Source organism: Sarcophilus harrisii, chromosome 1 (genome assembly GCF_902635505.1).
Source record: "Sarcophilus harrisii chromosome 1, mSarHar1.11, whole genome shotgun sequence".
Lineage (NCBI taxonomy): Eukaryota > Metazoa > Chordata > Mammalia > Dasyuromorphia > Dasyuridae > Sarcophilus > Sarcophilus harrisii.
The window spans coordinates 63285592-63303772 of NC_045426.1; the positions used below are offsets into that span (position 1 = coordinate 63285592).

At 34.6% G+C, this 18181-nt stretch overlaps 1 protein-coding gene across 11 annotated transcripts in view; it reads right to left on the reverse strand.

Annotated features, from left to right (window-relative positions):
* Positions 1-18181, reverse strand: part of WNK2 (WNK lysine deficient protein kinase 2) — a 229488-nt gene that overhangs the window by 117356 nt on the left and 93951 nt on the right. For all 11 annotated transcript variants that reach the window (XM_031956956.1, XM_031956948.1, XM_031956938.1 and 8 more), the window contains exon 4: positions 17285-17505. In XM_031956956.1, coding sequence (XP_031812816.1) covers positions 17285-17505 — 221 coding nt within the window. The remainder of the gene's footprint in view (positions 1-17284; positions 17506-18181) is intronic.

Genomic DNA, 18181 nt, shown 5'->3' on the forward strand with positions numbered 1-18181 from the left:
AGCAATGGTAAGCATCTTCAGTTGCTGGACAAAGATGAGGAAGGATAACTATTAAGAAAAGGTCATCAAATTTGGCAATGTAGAGATTTTTGGTACCTTCGAAGAGAACAGTTTCAATTTTGAGAGATCAAAAACAACAAAGATATTAAGAATTTAAAATATCAGAAAGAGGGCAGTGTACTCAATGGAAAGAAAGAAAATTCAGAAGCATTTGGAAATAAAGGTAATAAAATTAAACCCCATCTTTGCTTTCTCCTCCCGTCCTATTCACTCTTTTCCACAGAAAAATCCAAAGTGCTTATGTTTGAATTTATTCACCCAAGTAATAGAATAATTTCACATTCTAAAAAATAATTCAGAAAGGGAAATATTGCTGGAATAGAAATTTTATTATTAAACCCCACTCATATTTGGAAAGCCTGGGATACAACTTGATTCACAAGATCAAATTTAGAGCTTGGGTCCAATGATCTCTCACATTCTTTTCCAGATCTAAACATCCCATGGTGCTTTGATTCTAAAAGGAGCACTGAGCTTAAAACAAATTTAATTTGTCTTTTTATCCCCTAGGCCTGTCATTTGACTACTTAACAAGGTATTCTAGTTTGGCACATGAAACTAAATCCATAGAAAAAAAATTACACGTAGGAAAATGACCCCGAAAGTAACCTAATATGGCTCTGGAGCCCTACTATGCAGGCTTTGAAGCATCTGCTCTGAATTAAATGGCCACTTAACCCCTTTCAAGTGTCTCTGTACAATGAGATCAGCAAAAGTATAAAAAGTAGTCTGGAAACAAGCCTGTGTCTCAGTCTTTTTTTTTTTAAATTTTAATACCTAAAAATATTTTTCCAGTTACATGTAAAGATAGTTTTCAACATTCATATTTAAAAGATTTCAAGTTATAATGTTTTCCCTCTATCCCTTACCTCCTCACAAGACACTAAACAATATAGCAGAGGTCATACATGTATTTTAAACATATTCATAATAGTCATGTTGTAAGAGAGAAATCAGAACAAAAGGGGAAATTATGAGGAGGAAAAAAAGCAATCAAACAATGACAAAAAAAAAAGGTGAAAATAGTATGCTCCAATCCACATTCAGGCTCCCTAGTTTTCTCTCTGAATGGGAATGATATTTTCTATTCCAAGTATTGCTGAGAGCTAAGTCTATCATAGTTGATCACTGCTACTTAACATTGCTATTACTGTGTACAAGTTTTCCCGGTTTTACTCACTTCACTCAGCATCAGTTCATGGAAATCTTTCCAGGCTTTTCTGAAATCAGCCTGCTCATCATTGCTTATAGGACAATAACATTCCATTACATTCATATAAAATAACTTATTCAGCCATTCCCCAACTGATGGGCATCCACTCAATTTTCAATTCCTTTCACCATAAAAAGAGCTACTACAAACATTTTTGCACATGTGGGTCCTTTCTCCTCTATTATGACCCCTTTGGAATACAGTATGTCTCAGTCTTGATGACGGCAGAATATTGGCAGGAGAACAAAATCAATTCAGCTACTGCCTTTTTTGAATTCAGTTTCTTCTCCTACTAGAGGTCATCACTTTCAGCTATCTTAAATAGGAAGCCATCAAAAGGGAAATAGGAGTCTGTAAAGAGATGTTTATCCTCCAGAGAGGAAGGGCTACAAAAGAGAATTTAAGATAAATCAGGTGAGAGTTGAAAGCATCTAGAAACACCTGAGAGTTAGGAGATTGCCCTTTATTATCAATTCACTTTGTTATCTTTATCATCTCAGGGCCTCAGTTTCGCAATATCCATAATAAGGGGGTTTTGGACAAATTGAGCTCTGTGGTCAAATATAGTTCTAAGTTTCTCTGGATCTATGATTAAGTGCAGGGGTGAAAAGATTTGATGAGTAGGAGAATATAGTGCACCAATTAGGAATAATACTAATTAAATTCAATAAAACAGGAAGTTTTAGCAGTTGCAAAAGAAAAAAGAAACCGTTTACTTTCCTGAAGCTCAAAAAAATCCTTGGCCAAAGAACCATAATTTTTTAAAAAAATTACTTAAAAATATTTATTTACAATTCATCTGTCTGCTCCAGGCCTGTAATGATTTTATTTTGACTGGCAATTCTATGAACTGATAATAAAGGCAGCAATAGATGGAAATCAACAAAGATTATTTATTTTAACCTTCAATTTCAGTTTATTCAATTAGTTTTCAACGAATGCCTACATCTTGTACAACATGGAAGCCTACTTCCATACTTTAAGCAGCTTCAAGATTTCAAACAGTAATTGCTTAGTCACTAGCAGGGCTGGCTCTGTTCAGATGTAGCAGACAGTGGAGAGAATGTTACTATTTAGTCCTAAGAATGAAAATGGAAACAATCCTCATTTACAAAAAATGTTGTATTTGTGTGGAGAATTCTTGGTCAAACACAGGTTATATATCTCATGGCTTCTGAGGTCAATTAGGGAAGAACTAAACACATTATTATGTATGAATATAATTAAATACTATTGTGTTTTAAGAAATGAGAAGGATGACTTCAAAGAAATCTGTTTAGATCAGAATCAACTGATACAGAATGTAGTACGCAGAACTAGAACAATTGATATTAGAAAATTCACAAAAGACTCCAGAATTCTGATTAACACAATGGCCTCAAGATTTCAGAGGATTCATACTACCCATTCCCTGAAAGGGAAGTGACGGACTTCTACTGTGCATACATTATTTTGTATGCACTTTTTTTTTTTTTGGCCAGGCTTTGTATTTTTATTATAAAAGTTTCATTTTGTTTTTCAATGAGGAACAGAGAGAAAATAGATTTTTATTTATTGAAACAAAATAATGTTTTAAAGGTATGGAAAACAGGGACAGATAGGTGATGCAGTAGATAGAATACTGGCCACAGTCAGGAGGGACCTGAGTTCAAATCTCAGACACTTGATACTTATTAGCTATGTGAGTCTGGGCAAGTCACTTAACCCTGCCTCACACACATATACACAAAGTATGGAACAAAAATACTCCAGATGTATTTTGATTTGAATAATGACAGTGGAAATATTACTTACTTCAGTGGCGAACCATACTTTTAATAAAGTCTATGATCCCATTGGTTCTTTTGAATGCAAATCTGTGCTGCTGAATTATATTGATATTCAAACCCACAAAAACTGACATATTTATTGCACAAGGGCTGTTGATTAGCCAAGTCATCTCATGAAATTGATTTAAATGGATTTGTGGAGTTGAATTTTTGAAACTAACTGTAGGAGGCATCAAGCCTAGGGCTAGGGCTTGTCTCACCGTACCCCATTTTGGTCAAAGCATGTCTGGATAATTCACCTATTTTAGAAAGGATGTTGATTAGCTTTAAATAACCAGAAGAGTATGATCAGGAGGGTGAAAATACAATACGGGGTTATTTGAAAGAACTAGGAATGTTTAGCCTAAAGAATACAAGATTTAGCATAAGGGGCAGGAGCGAGAGACAGAATATTGAAATAGCTGATGAGTTGCCACGTGAAAGAGGGATTAAACTTCCCTGGCCCCAGAGGACAAAAAGTGACAGGAATATATGGAAGTTTTATAGAGGCAGATTTAGAGACCTTCCTTTAAGACATACCTCCTGCATGAAGTTGTTCCTAACCTTCAAAATAGTGCCCTTCCTCCCAAATACCTTGTATTTATATTTATATTATATATATAATTTATTATTACTAATATTATTTATATTGTGTTTATATTTTATATAGATGTGAATATCCTCAGTAAAATGTAAGCTGATTGGTAAGTAGGGATTGTTTCATTCTTTGTCCATGGATTCCCAATACCTAACATGGATGGCTAATAGAGGGAAAGTTCTAATTACTTGTTAAATGACTGATTGATGGATATCCACTTGGGGGTTGTGCTGTCTGTAAAGTTAGTGACTTCATGCTTACTAGAATTTTTCAGACAAAGGCTGGATTACCATTTATCACATGTTGAATATGGCCCAGCATTTTAAACTGTGATTCATGATTCCATGTGGGTCTCATAAATGAATGTGGGGATCGCAAAATTTTGATTTCTTAGTCAGTAAATGTTTGATTTGTATACCTATATACCCAGGGTCATGTAAACATTTCTCTGGCAAGAAAAGGGTCACAAATGGAAAGAAAGAATTTAAGAAGCATGTGTAAAAATCCAATCTTTCCTTCATGTGGCAAATCACCAATTTAAATCATCATATACTTAAATTTTATATGATATGGGATGTTTGGTTAAATAAAGGTTGACCCAAATGGCCCCAAGACCCCTTGCAACAAAGATTTCATGACTCTGACATGACTTGTCTCTAATATAGTTCATCTTACTGGTTTATTCCTATCTTTTCAGCCTGGTCTGCCAAGATGGTTTGGCACTTTGATCCTTTCACAAAAATTACCCCTCAAAGAATTACTGAAGAGCCCTCAAAAGCAAGCACACAAAATTTAAAGGTAGAATAGACTTTAAAGGCTAGTTCAACCTGAACTGAAAGAAGAATCTTGTCTATCAAAACAGCCAACATCATCCAGCCTTTGCCTGAAGACTTCCAATCTAGGAAGCACTTCTTTTCCACTTCTTCTTGCTTTCTCATATTCCTAAGCAAAGCCAGTCAGTGCTTTTTTGAGTACATAACAAATTGACGGCCAAAATTCCCAAATGCTATAAACAGTTTTGCTTCATGAATAGATCCAGTGGGAAAAGAATGATGAGCATACATTCAAACATTTATTATATGGTTTCAAGCTGTGTTGTCATTCTATCTCATCTTCAGAAACAAAAGTGGGCATGAGGCAGCAGATTCTACCATGTACGAGCTGCTCTCAGGGAATAAACAGGCGCCTCTGTATCAACGCTTTTAGGTCACTTGGGTGCCACTGGTGTCTGAAATAACCATTTACAAAGTGATCCCTTGGCAACCTATAATAGCTAGTGTAGCTTCTCAGAATATCCTTTTGCCCCAGTGACTAGCACCTCTATGGGGGAGAACCATGTTCATTTAAAAAAAGTTAAGAGCTCATTACTGATGAATGGATTCAACCTTTCTACTAATGAAAACATCCAAAACAAAAACAACCATTTATGTGCTTTCTATGGCATGTGCTTTCTATGGCATGCCTTGGTTTTCAGGGTGCTTTACAAGCTCACTCCCACTGGAGTCCCAATATTCCTATGAAGTAATGAGTGCAAAGTTTACTGCAGCTATATAATAAATTAGGCAGATAAGGTGCCAAGAGGGGAAGTTACTAGCCTGAGGTCTCAAAGTTATGAAGCAACCAAGGTAGGGACTAAGCCAGATCCTCTGTCTCCAAACCCAGGGATTTTTCCATTACAAGACAGCACTGTGTCAAATGAAAAATATGCAGTTGCTCCCAATGATTTTTGCTTCGTAAGCACAGATAAGTTGTACAAAGTGTTATGACATGAACTACCTTATAAAAATCTGTTTCATCAAAGTATATAACTTTGAGTGCCAATTACATGGCACTATTAAGGGATAGTATATTCAGGACCCAGAAAGCACATCCACATTTTTTGGGACTAGTATAAGAAAGCAGAAACATGTTTCTCAGTCCCATTAAGGCTGGATAGATCAAATAGATTATTTGGGCAAAAAGCATTTGAAAATCCCCAGGCAACATTTTTGTTTTTTTAAAAATTTAAACCCTAAGGGATTTCTGTATAAAGCAATTTAAACTTTGCTCTCCCCATTCTCTACCTAATCAGACAGATGAAGAAAGTGAGATCCTTAGAAAGAAGCGTGCCCAAGGTCAGAGAGGTAGTAACAAAGGCCAGACTTTTAACCAGACCACCTTGCACCTTTTCTCTATTCCATCCAATCATCTACATAACTTTAAGTATGGCTCCAATTTTGCATTCTCTATAACATAATCCAAAGTAAGACTCGGGCTGATTTAAGAACCAGTTATATGATCTTGGGGAAGTCACAATGTCTCTAGCCATCAGCATAATTTTTGAAAACCCAGGGTCAGCCCCACATTACAACAAGTTATTGACTAAAGACTTTTTGCAACATTTATAAATATTATAAACATATATAAACAACTAAGTATCAAAGACAGTATTGCCTTATTCCCTAGTTTTAAAAATTACTTTATCTCCCGAACTAGCATGGAAACTCCATGCCAGCCATTTCTTAAGCTACTCTCTTTTTATACAATGCTTATCCCAGAATTTCTGGTATTCAAAAAAAACCCCAAAAAACCAAAAAACCCTAACTGATTTGCTATATAAATTAAATTGCTCATCAACTTTTAAAACATTTCCTACTTTCACCTGTAAGAACTTAACTGAAGGAATATCTAGTGTTCATGGTTAGGTCATGTCAATATAAAAAAATAATAATACCACAAAAATTAATTTACACTTTTAATGCTATACCAACCACTTTTTAAAAAAAGGCTGAAATAAAGCAAGGAAACATAATAAATACTGTGCAGCAGATGAGAGGGATGATGACTCATAAAAAGTCAAAAAAAAATTTAGAGACACAGGGAGGGAAATATAAGCTTAAGTATTGTAACTTTAAATGTGACTGGATTATCAGTTGGGGAATGGCTTAATAAGTTAGGGTATGTGATTGTATAATAGAATATTATTTTTTTATAACAAATGATTAACAGGATGGTTAGGGAAAGGCCTGAAGAGATTTACATGAAGTGATGCTAAGTGAAGAGAAGAGAAACCAAGGCAGCATTGTGTATAGCTACGACAGGATTATTGATGATCAACTGTGACAGACACGGCTGTTTTCAACACGGAGGTGATTCAGGTCAGTTTCAGTGGACTTGTGATGGAGAGCTATCTGCATCTGGAGAAAAGACTACAGGACTGACTGGGGATCAAAACATACTTATTTTTACTTGTTTTGTTGTTTGCTTGCTTGTTTTTTCCCCCCCTCATTTTCTTTTTCTTTTTGATCCGATTTTTCTTGTAAAGCATGAAGGGTATTGAGATGTATTTACTCAAATTTAGCCTATATTGGATTGTTTCACTGTCTAGGGGAGAGGGCAAGTAGAGAGGGATGTGGGGGTGAATGTTAGAAACTATCTTTGCATGTATTTTGAAATATAAAAAGCTATTATTTTAAAAATGTGAATAGATTAAGCAATCTAATAAAACAAAAAAGAATGACAGACTAGGAAAAAATACTACAGCCTGCTGCTTATAAGAAATATATTTTAAAAACAAAGACATTTGCAAGATGGCAGAGATAGACAAGACTTTGCCTGAGCTCTTCCTGGCTTCCCTCAGAATCAATACTAGATCAATCCTGGACAGATTTTAGAGCGACAAAACCTATAAATATTTTGGATGTAACAAATTTCCAGCAAGAAAATATCTTGGAAGGACTTCACAAAAGGTCTATTTCCATTGGGTAAGGGAGGACATGGCCCAGCACAGATGTAGATGTAGCACAGAAAGGCCAGGGTGAAGAGGCACTGTGCAGGGGATTTAGTGTGAGGCTCTTAAACAAAATACAGCAGCAATGGCTACTTATCCTGGTCCAGAAGGCCAGTGGATCAACAGACCAGCTGTGAGACATCTAGCACAATTACAGAAAGCAAATAGCCTCTGAACCCCAGCATCCATAACAGATGGGACTTGGCCAGGTCCACCCAGCGCAGTAGGAAAATCTGCAGCACTGGCCTTGGCTATTACCTTGTACAGGAAGATCAAGACAGTCCCCCTGTTCCCTAGAAATAGACCTCAACCTTTAAAAATGAGCAAAAAAGAAAAAAGAGCTCTTACCATAGATAGCTATTATGGAGACAGGGAAGAACAGAACTCCTGACAACACTAAAGGCAAAATGCCTCCAGATGAAGTTTCAAAGGGAAATATGAAATGGTCATCAATTCAAAAAGGATCTTAAAAGAAAGTTAGAAAAATGAGAAAAAGAAAGACAGCTTTGCAGGAGAATTTGAAAAAGGAAACACAGAAATTAACTGAAGAAAACAACTTAAAACATACATTTGATGAAATTTTTAAAAATATGCTGAAGAAAGCCACTTCTTTAAAAATAGATTCAGAAAAACGGAAAAAGAGAACAATTCTTTAAAAAATAGACTTGGAGAAATGGAAAAAAAAATCCAATGAACCCAAGTCCTTTAAAAGTACAATTGGCTAAATGCAAAAGGAGGTAAAAAAGCTAACTGAAGAAAATAATTCACTAAAAATTAGAACTGGACAAATGGAAGTGAATAACCTAGTGTGACATCAAAAATCAGAAGGAAGGAAGGAAGGCAGAAAGGGAGGGAGGGAGAAAAAGGAAAGGAGGGAGGAAGGAAAGGGAGGGAGGGAGGGAGAAAGGAAGGAAGGAAGAGAGAAATAGAAAATGTAAAATACACATTAGAAAAACAACTGACATGGAAAATAAATCCAAAATAGACAATCTAAGAATTATTTGACTGTCTGAAAACCACAATAAAAAAAAAAAAACAAACCTAAACAACATCAAATATTAGGCAAAGGAGCTTGGACTACAACCAAGAATCAACTATACAGAAAAACTAAGCATTATCTTCCAGAGGAAAAGATGGACATTCAATGAATTAAGGGATTTTCAATTATTTTTGATGAAAAGACCAGAGCTGAACAAAAAATTTGATTTTCAAATGCAGAACTTATGAAAAGCCTAAAAAAGTAAGAAGAGATGAAAAAACAACAACTATTTTTTAAACATTAAAACCAAAGACATTCACTAAAGTGATGGAAAATATTTACTATGTATCAAGTAAATTTTAAAAAGCAGGAGTGGCAGCTACACTATCAGACAAAGCAAAAGGAAACATTCAAAATATATTATGCTATACCAATCAAATTATCAAGGGGATATTTTAAAGACATTGATAAAATAACAAAATTCATTTAGAAAGATATTTCCTAGAATATCAAAGGAAATGCTGAAAAGAAGGTATAGAGTGAGAACTTCCAGATTTCAAACTATATTATAATGAAGCAGTAATCTGGTATTGGTTAAAGAATAGAAAGAATATAAAGACAGATTAAGGAAACATACTAGACAAGAGTAACTCAGAAATAACAAAATCCAAGAATGAAGTTTGATAAAATAGAAAATATAAGTCACCTAGGGTAAAATTCTCCATATGATACACTAATACACTGTTGGTGAAGCTGTGAAATGGTAGAACAATCCAATTTTGAATTATGAAATTAAGGGACTAAAACATTAATACACCCTTTGAACTAGAGGCTCTATTAGTGAGCTTATATTCAAGGAGGTTATTGATAAGAAATGTCTTCATTATACTCAAAAACACTTATAGCAGCACTTTTTGTGATAGCTAAGAATTGGAAACTAGATACCCATCAATTGAGGAATAACTACACAAATAATGGTACATAAATGTAATGGAATTATTGTTATGTAAGAAATGATTTAAGTGATGAATACATAGAAGGATGGAAAGATTTATAACAATGATAGCCAGAAAACAATATGCACAGTAACTACAACAATATAAATGGAAAGAATTACATACTCCCCCCCAAAAAAATCAAAAGTAAATGTAACAAAATTAGAAAAATCAACAAAACCCAACAAAGAGATAGGAGAAGATCCTCCCAACCTGCCCTTTCATGTAAGTGGAAGGTACACAGATGTTATGTATGTTTTCAGTTGTTTTCAATATATCAACCATTTGTGCTGACTTTCTCTACCCTATTAAAAACTATTTGTCATATGGGATGATTCCCTGGAATGGAGAGAAAATACTTGGGATAACTATGTTGATGTAAGAAACAAAAACAAACAAATATATGTATATTAAAACAGTTTCTATTTATCTAGGATCTGATTGTTTTTCCATGCTAAGTGGTTTTCCTTAGTATTTTTTTTTTTTTTTTTTTGGGAAATAGGGAAAAGTTGATAAAGTATAATACTACTATTTGTATAACACTTTCAGGTGTTTTTTATTTTATCTTTTAAACAACACTGGGAGATTAACAAAACAGATACTGTCATCATTATCTATCTAAGCTACAAAAGCTGGCATTATAAAGTTGCCAGAAGAATCCTAAAGCAGAAGAGGATAAATAAAACTCTCAGGATGTTTTTAATTCCCAAAATTACCCTTTTTCACCCATTTTAAAATAGCAGAGGTACAAGTATGGCTTACTGTTTTAAAAAAAATCTCAGGGAAATGCATTCAATAAGATAAAAAAGATAAGCAACCTACACATTTATTAGCTTGGATGTTTTGATTCTAACTATTCTAGTAATTCCATTATCCTTGTAAAATGCATTTATCAATCTTAATAGGAGATTGCTGTAATAAGAGCTCATGTTACTGCTCTAAGAAATAAGTAAACATATTGGCTCTGGAAGAGAGCTAGAGACCCGAGGAACAGTGTCAAGGGAAACAGAAAGGTTCTGTAGTAATTGTTTTATGACAAGGGCACTAGTCATTAAAAGAAACTATATTTTACTATGATTAGCTTCCTAATATGACATCTAAGTTGAATTGGCTTTTCAAGCACCTTGATGGCATCCTGTTGAATAAATAGAATAGAAATGAAGGATGACAAGGTTTCTTTTTACAGACTGAAATTATAAATTACTGAACAGCTTATGTTTAGAATCTTAACACTAGGATTGGGAGAGATGGCAACTATACTGAATGGATCCAAATAACCAAAATCAATCATATTTATTCCTTAAAAAACCAAAAACACACACATTATCTAGACTGACATCTTGTTTTGCCACTATGATGCACTTATAATATAAATTATTATTTACTGTTAGTGGCTTATCCACCCCTGGTAAGCATTCAACAAGACTTTGTGAAGGGTCGACTATGTGTAAGTCATGTGCTCAATGCTGTAAATACAAAACCAAAATATTCACTGCCTTTAAAATGCTTACTACTTCCCAGATGATACAATATGCATAAAAGTGAGTAAATTTAAAGTAACTTTAGGAGGGAGAATATTAATAACTGCTATGATCAGAAAAATGCTTATATACAAGATGACCTCTGATCTGAACCTTAAGGAAAATTACAAATAGAAAGAAATAGGGCTGAAGGGGAATATATTCTAGACACAAGTCTGTACAGGGCATAGAGAGAATGCCAAATTCAGGAAGAATTTGACTTGTGTGGCTACCATGATGACTATAGAATATGCAAAAGTAAGCATTGTGAAAATCTAGAACAGAAGCTCAAATCGGAACATAAAAGACTTTCAGTCATACACAGAATTATTTATATTTTATCCCAGGGACAACAGGGAACCACTGAAAATAAGGGAGTTACAGCAGACTTTCACATTAGAAGTATTTGTGCAAAAATTGGATTAAGCAGAAGAGTAATTGTAGGGAGACCAGTTAGCTTGTTCAGTATTTCATTCATGTCTGACTCTTTGTGATCTTACTGGGGGTTTTCTCAGCAAAGATATGGGAGTGGTTGGCCATTTCCTTTTCCAGATCATTTTATAGATGAGGAAACTGAGACAAACAGGGTTAAGTAACTTGCCCAGAATAAAAAAACTTGTTAAATAACTGAGGTCAGATTTGAATTCAAGATGAATCTTTTTTACTCAAGGTCCAGCACTCTATCCATTGTTTAGGGGGTCCATTCCAATAGTCTAGAAAAGGAGACAATCATATGAACAATAATATGTGGTCACCAAGCAAAGGGATAGATGGAGAGATGTAAAAGTAGAATTAATATGCCTTGGAATTTGAAGGACAGGAAAAAGTTTAGGAGGGTTCCAGGTTAATGGCAGAAATGGTGATACTCTTTTTTTTTTTTTTCTTATAATAGTATCTTTTTTTTAAAAATTTATTTAATAGCCTTTTATTTACAGGTTATACGTATGAGTAACTTTACAGCATTAACAATTGCCAAACCTCTTATTCCAATTTTTCACCTCTTGACCCCCCATCCCCTCCCCCAGATGTCAGGATGACCAGTAGATGTTAAATATATTAAAATATAAATCAGATACACAATAAGTATACATGACCAAACTGTTATTTTGCTGTACAAAAAGAATCAGACTCTGAAATATTGTACAATTAGCTTGTGAAGGAAATCAAAAATGCAGGTGGGCATAAATATAGGGATTGGGAATTCAATGTAATGGTTTTTAATCATCTCCCAGAGTTCTTTCTCTGGGCGTAGCTGGTTCAGTTCATTACTGCTCCATTGGAAATGATTTGGGTGATCTCATTGCTGAGCATGGCCAGGTCCATCAGAACTGGTCATCATATAGTATTGTTGTTGAAGTATATAATGACCTCCTGGTCCTGCTCAAGAAATGGTGATACTCTTAGCAAATAAAGAGTAGGTTAGAGGATGGAACATTTTAAGGAAGTTTCCCCATTAAATGCAATCTCTTTGGAACATATTAAAAGCTTGAAATACTTATGGGAAATGCAGGAAGAACTGTCTGATAGAGAGTTGGTGATAGTGGTCTAGAGCTTATTGGAGAGATGATGGTTGGATATATAGATTTGGGAATCGTGTCAATATAGATGACAATTCAATGAGCTGACAATGGTCTTGATAAAATCTCTAAAAAGAGAGGAAAGAGAACTTAGTATAGAATGTTGTGGAATAACCTCACTTATGGAGAGTTAATCTAGTTAATGAGGATGGAAAGGGATGGTCAGATAGGAAGAAGAACTGGAAAGAGCAGGGTCAGTAGAGCTGAAGAAAGAGAGGATCCAGGAGAAGGGGGAGGTCAATGGCATCAGAGTAATTGTGAAGCATGAATTTTGAAAATGTCATTGGCTTAAGAAAAATTGAAGATGAAGGGAGTAGGAGAGATCATTGAAATGCTCAGCCCTCCAAAAAAGATGGGAGACTATTTTCTAAACTTTTTAATCACACCTATACCTTAGTATGTAATCTGCACAGAGTAGGTACTTAATAAACATTTGATGAAAGAATAATAAAATTGAAATTTTCATTTAGGTCTTACATGTGTCATAGTTACAAAATAATGACACATATTTATTGTTCATTGAGGGGGTTCTTGCTGACCCTTTCTTGGCAAGACGTTTTTATAGAGATAAAATAAATTCCTAAGGATTATAAAGAAAACAAAATACCATATGAAATACAATACAAGGTACTGTATTGAAAATATCAAAAAATACCATTCACAGATCCCTAGTATTCCATGGTGCCATTTCATGTAGTATAACTGAACAGAAACTGGCCAGGGAGCCTGGACAACACACCTTCAAGTCCCATACAAGCCAAGTCAATATGGTAACAATGTCACCATATAACTCTCAGATTCTTCGCTGCAAAACTGTTGCATAAAAGCAACAGAGAGTTTCTTCATAGGAAATTAAGATGAAATATCTGGCAAATATACACACAGAGAGAGATAATGAAATAGATACACATTCTCTCTAAATCTGAGTGATCCAAAACATAAATAAATCAAAATAAATTTTAAAAATTGAGTGATCCAAAGAGAACTATTTTTTCGAAGAAATGTGACCTTGTGAAGGGCCCTTTTCAAATCGTAGTCTGTAAAGCACATACACATATAACTGGTGGAGAAAAAAAGGTCCTATCAGATGCTAAAAGCCACAGAGTGGTATTGGACCCTTGGCCAGTACTAAACGGACACAGCGGACATGCACACAGTATTTCAATGGCTGACAAAGTTGAAGAAAGAAATGTGCCCTCAGGAACAGGCTGGTGATGAGAGGAGGACCATGTGATCCAAGGCTTATTTCCTGCCATTTCCACTGTGATTGCATTTTGAATTTTACCACCTGAACAGAGCAGAGAATGAACTGCTTTCATCTTCAAAGGACAAATGCAAGCCCAGGGAGCACAAACAGACTGCAAACTTTTGAAAGTAAACTTGATCTTAAACAAAACAGAACAATTCTCTCAATCAATTTAGAGCTCCATAAACTGAAATATTTACCAAATCCATAGTTTCTCCTTGCCCATAGAGAGACTCATGAAAGTGATATTCCACATTGGTGTAAAAATTATCAAAGTTAATTATATCTTCTCTTTAGAATTAACTGGCAGTTTGAGGTTTGAAAGAGGAAAAAAGTCTTTGCTTTACTTCCTTAAACACTATATACAATTCAGTATTTGTTGTGGAAAAGACAAAAGATCCTTGAAGTGCTCAACTTCAGTAGCTTTTTCTCATCTATAAACTCAACTCATCTTTATACTTCAAGGACATGAACTTTAACTTTAATTTTTGAAATGGCACAGTAGAAAGAGCATTAATAAAGTACCTGGTATGGGGAGTACAAACAGCTGAAGAATCTTTATTGCTATCTCATGATTCTGTTCAATAAAGGCTGTATTTATTACTCCCAAGATGTATAAAAAGTTGAGATAATTCAAAAGCAGACCAGGGAAATAAGGGGTTCAACAAATAGCACCTGTCTGTAGAATGATATACACATTTTTGGATGTAGACAACATGGGAAATTATTTTGCTGTATTATTCAAAGAAGCTTTTGTTTTTTCATTGTTAAAGGAGATGGTAAAATAGGAGGGAGAAAAAATAAATGCTGATAAAAAATTTTAAAAAGAAAACTGGTTTGATTTCAGTTAGGAAGATGACAGAAGAATCAGCATGTAGACTCTAGGTCCCACACAACACAAGAAACAAGCTTTTATACCACAGTCAATTAACTGAGCTCTAAAGAAATGAGTACAGAAATGAAGCTATTTTGTTCATTTGAGTAGAATACGACAATAGGACCCCCCCAAAAAAATGTTCTCTAAATCAATTTAGGATATCATCCACATTGTAATTTTTTTTAAACAGCATGAGATACATACAGCGTTTATACATGAGAAAGGTATGATATTAGAGGAAGCAAAAATCAAGTTTCCTATAGAATAACAAAACTCATAACAAGGTTTTATTATACTAATGAGATATGATAGGCAGAAAATGAAAAGAGCAAAAAAGAGAAAAGCAAATCAACTGAAAAAGAACAAAAACAACCTAATTTCTCTTTCCTTGATGGTATTGTACTTCATCCAGTTCTGTGGATGTTACCCTGCCCACATTCAGTAAATTCACCAAATCAGTTATTTCAGAGATTATGACCTGTACCACTTTGTGACTGAATCTACATGACTCCCCTCTTAGAGTCTTTTGAGTATTCCAAGATACTCTCCTGATTTAGAGCAGACATCATTAGATAGGCTGTTTAAAACAGCAAAGCTCACTAGGCAAGCATTGATAGCACTGGCCCTAGAAACATCTATTTAAAGCCAATTTCTCCCACTCCTTGAACTATATGAACACTTTATTAAAGAGCAGCTTACATTATCAATAAACATACTCTAAAGAAGGGTCAGTAAATGCCAATTTAGAGAAAGAAAATTGTCTTTCACTATAGATAGACCTTCACTGACTGGGGCTCATCTGTAGAAAATATTTCTTTTCTTGATTATCTGAAATGTCACATGCCTAGATATTGATCAGCCTCTACTATAGAATTCTAAGGCATGCTATAAAATACTATTTGCCAAATTGAGAAAAGCAACTAGGTGGTACAGTGCATAGAGTATCAGACTTGGAATCAGACTCATTTTCCTGCATTCAAATCTGACCTTAAATGCTCATGAGCTGTGTGAGCCTGGGAAGTCACTTAACCCCATTTGCCCCATTTTCTGAAGTGAAGAATGAAATGGCAAACTACTCCAGTATCTTTGCCAAGAAAATCTCAAATGGAGTCACAAAGACTCAGACATGGCTGAAACAACTGAACAACAACCATCACAAAATCCACAATACCTACATTTCTTAATTAACTTAGTTAAGAATTTTAAGAATAAAATAACAAAGGTGAAATTTTGGTTACTCAGTCAATTGTCTACCTGATTGACAAGGCAACCATATTCAAGGACAAAAAAAATGTGGTACTTCTGGTTCCCATCAAGGCAACTTTGATTAGAAAGAACTTGTTATATAAAAAAATTTCATTTTCTCAATGGCTTCAAGTCCTGATTTCCACTTCATACTTTATCTCTGGCTCAGTTTACTATTTTTTGAAGCTGCATAATATTATTTCTTCACATAGAACATTTAAAATATTTTGTGAAGCTAATTGTACAATATTTCAGAGTCTGATTCTTTTTGTACAACAAAATAACGTTTTGGTCATGTATACTTATTGTGTATCTAATTTATATTTTAATATATTTAACATCTACTGGTCATCCTGCCATCTAGGGGAGGGGGTGGGGGGTAAGAGGTGAAAAATTGGAACAAAAGGTTTGGCAATTGTTAATGCTGCAAAGTTACCCATGCATATATCCTGTAAATAAAAGGCTATTAAATAAAAAAAAAATATTTTGTGATATGGATGATATATTCAATATATATATATATATTACATGCAAAAATCTTCCCATAACCATAGGATTGTCTACTTGGTCACATGAGATGAACCCTGGGCAATATCTAAGTTACTGATTACTCCTAACAATAAGGGGATAATAAAAAACAATCATTTATATACTGCCTCCTATGTGCTAGGCATTATGCTAAGCACTTTATAAATGTTATCTCATAATAAAAAATAAAAGATTTATGATTAAGTTCTAATTTCCTTACTTCAACTTGAAATCCTGAGGCTAATGTCTGAATATTTCAAATTGACTGACAGAAGCAGCAGCAATTATAATTGTGGTTAGTGAACATATTAAGCCAACTCTAGAAAGACTTTATTTGTGCATCTTAGGGCCAATTTCCTTCTGTTTGTTTCTTAAGCATTGCTTGGATAGAAATCAAAGCTAGATATATAGAAACACTAAAATAATGCCTCAGTATTTCTGAATATCTAAAGAGCAGAATTTAAGACCATTCCCCTTCTAAGCCTATCATATATGAATAGATGGAGATACACACAGCAAAGGAGCAGGGGGGAGAAAATGGAGGGAATGAGGGGATAAGAAAGAAATGAGTGGGGGGTCAGAGAGAGATTAAAGAGAAATTGTGGTAGAGACACAAATAGATTGTGTACCAACTTCAATAAACTGAAAGGAAGGAGGAATAAACAGATCAAGAAAAACAGATTAAAATTTAACACCCAAAGAAGGAATTCAGGTTCATAAACCTGGTAAACAAATAATTTCCAAATGATAAGAGCTGAAAAAATACAATTATACTTGAATAAAAAAGTTTAGCTTAGAAACCATGCTACACCATACTTGTCCATATCTCAAAGTCCCCAAATTTACCAAGGAGAAAAAAATGAGTTTACCTATTACACTTTTAGCAAATGAGGCTCTCTTCAGGGTTGCTAGACCCAGGTCTCCTATTTTCACAGATCCAGTTGGTCCAGTGATAAAAATATTGTCACATTTTAAGTCTCTGTGAATAATTGGTGGAGTCCTTGTGTGCAAAAAAAGTAGGCCTTTCAGGATCTGCCGACACCAGCTGCGCAGAACCTTGGGTTTCATCACTTTAAATCGCTTCAGATATCTGCAGAGGGTGAAAAGGCACAACCACAAAGCTTACAAAAATAATTGATCTCAGTGGTCTTTTAAGAAAGCAGTTTATTTTAAAAGCTGTTCAAGTTCAATATGAAAAAGCAAGGCATTTCTATTTTTGAACCAATTTAAAAATCTAATACAAATGTTAAGATCTAGTACTCCTCACTAATTCTGTTAGAAAAATGTCCTTATCTTAGACATTCCCGGCAGTATCAATTGCTAGGTTATAGGTTATGTGCTTCTCCTCCCAACTACTCTGTAAAGATATACCAGGTCACTATGACATTGTGATGTCTAGATCTTTTACTCAGCACAGAAATCTAAAAATAAGTTTTAGCAGGAAGGGTCACAGTCCAATGCTTATGGACCATACTTTTTAGAAGCAGCAAAGAGGTGATAAATTTAAGTCTCTACTAGCAAATCTGAGGGATTTATTAATATGGACACTGGAAAAAGGAGCAGTCCAGAATGTGTACCAAGAGGATGACTGCAGCCTTAAATAATGCATCTATCACATTAGCAAATCTATTTGGGGAAGAGTGCTAAGTTTAAAAAAATCCAAAGTCCAGTGATCATCCAAGACCTTTTCCATACTGCCATGTTGTGAAGTGACCAAGAACACAGGTCTGGTAAACATTAGATAGACACAAACCCGATGGGGATAA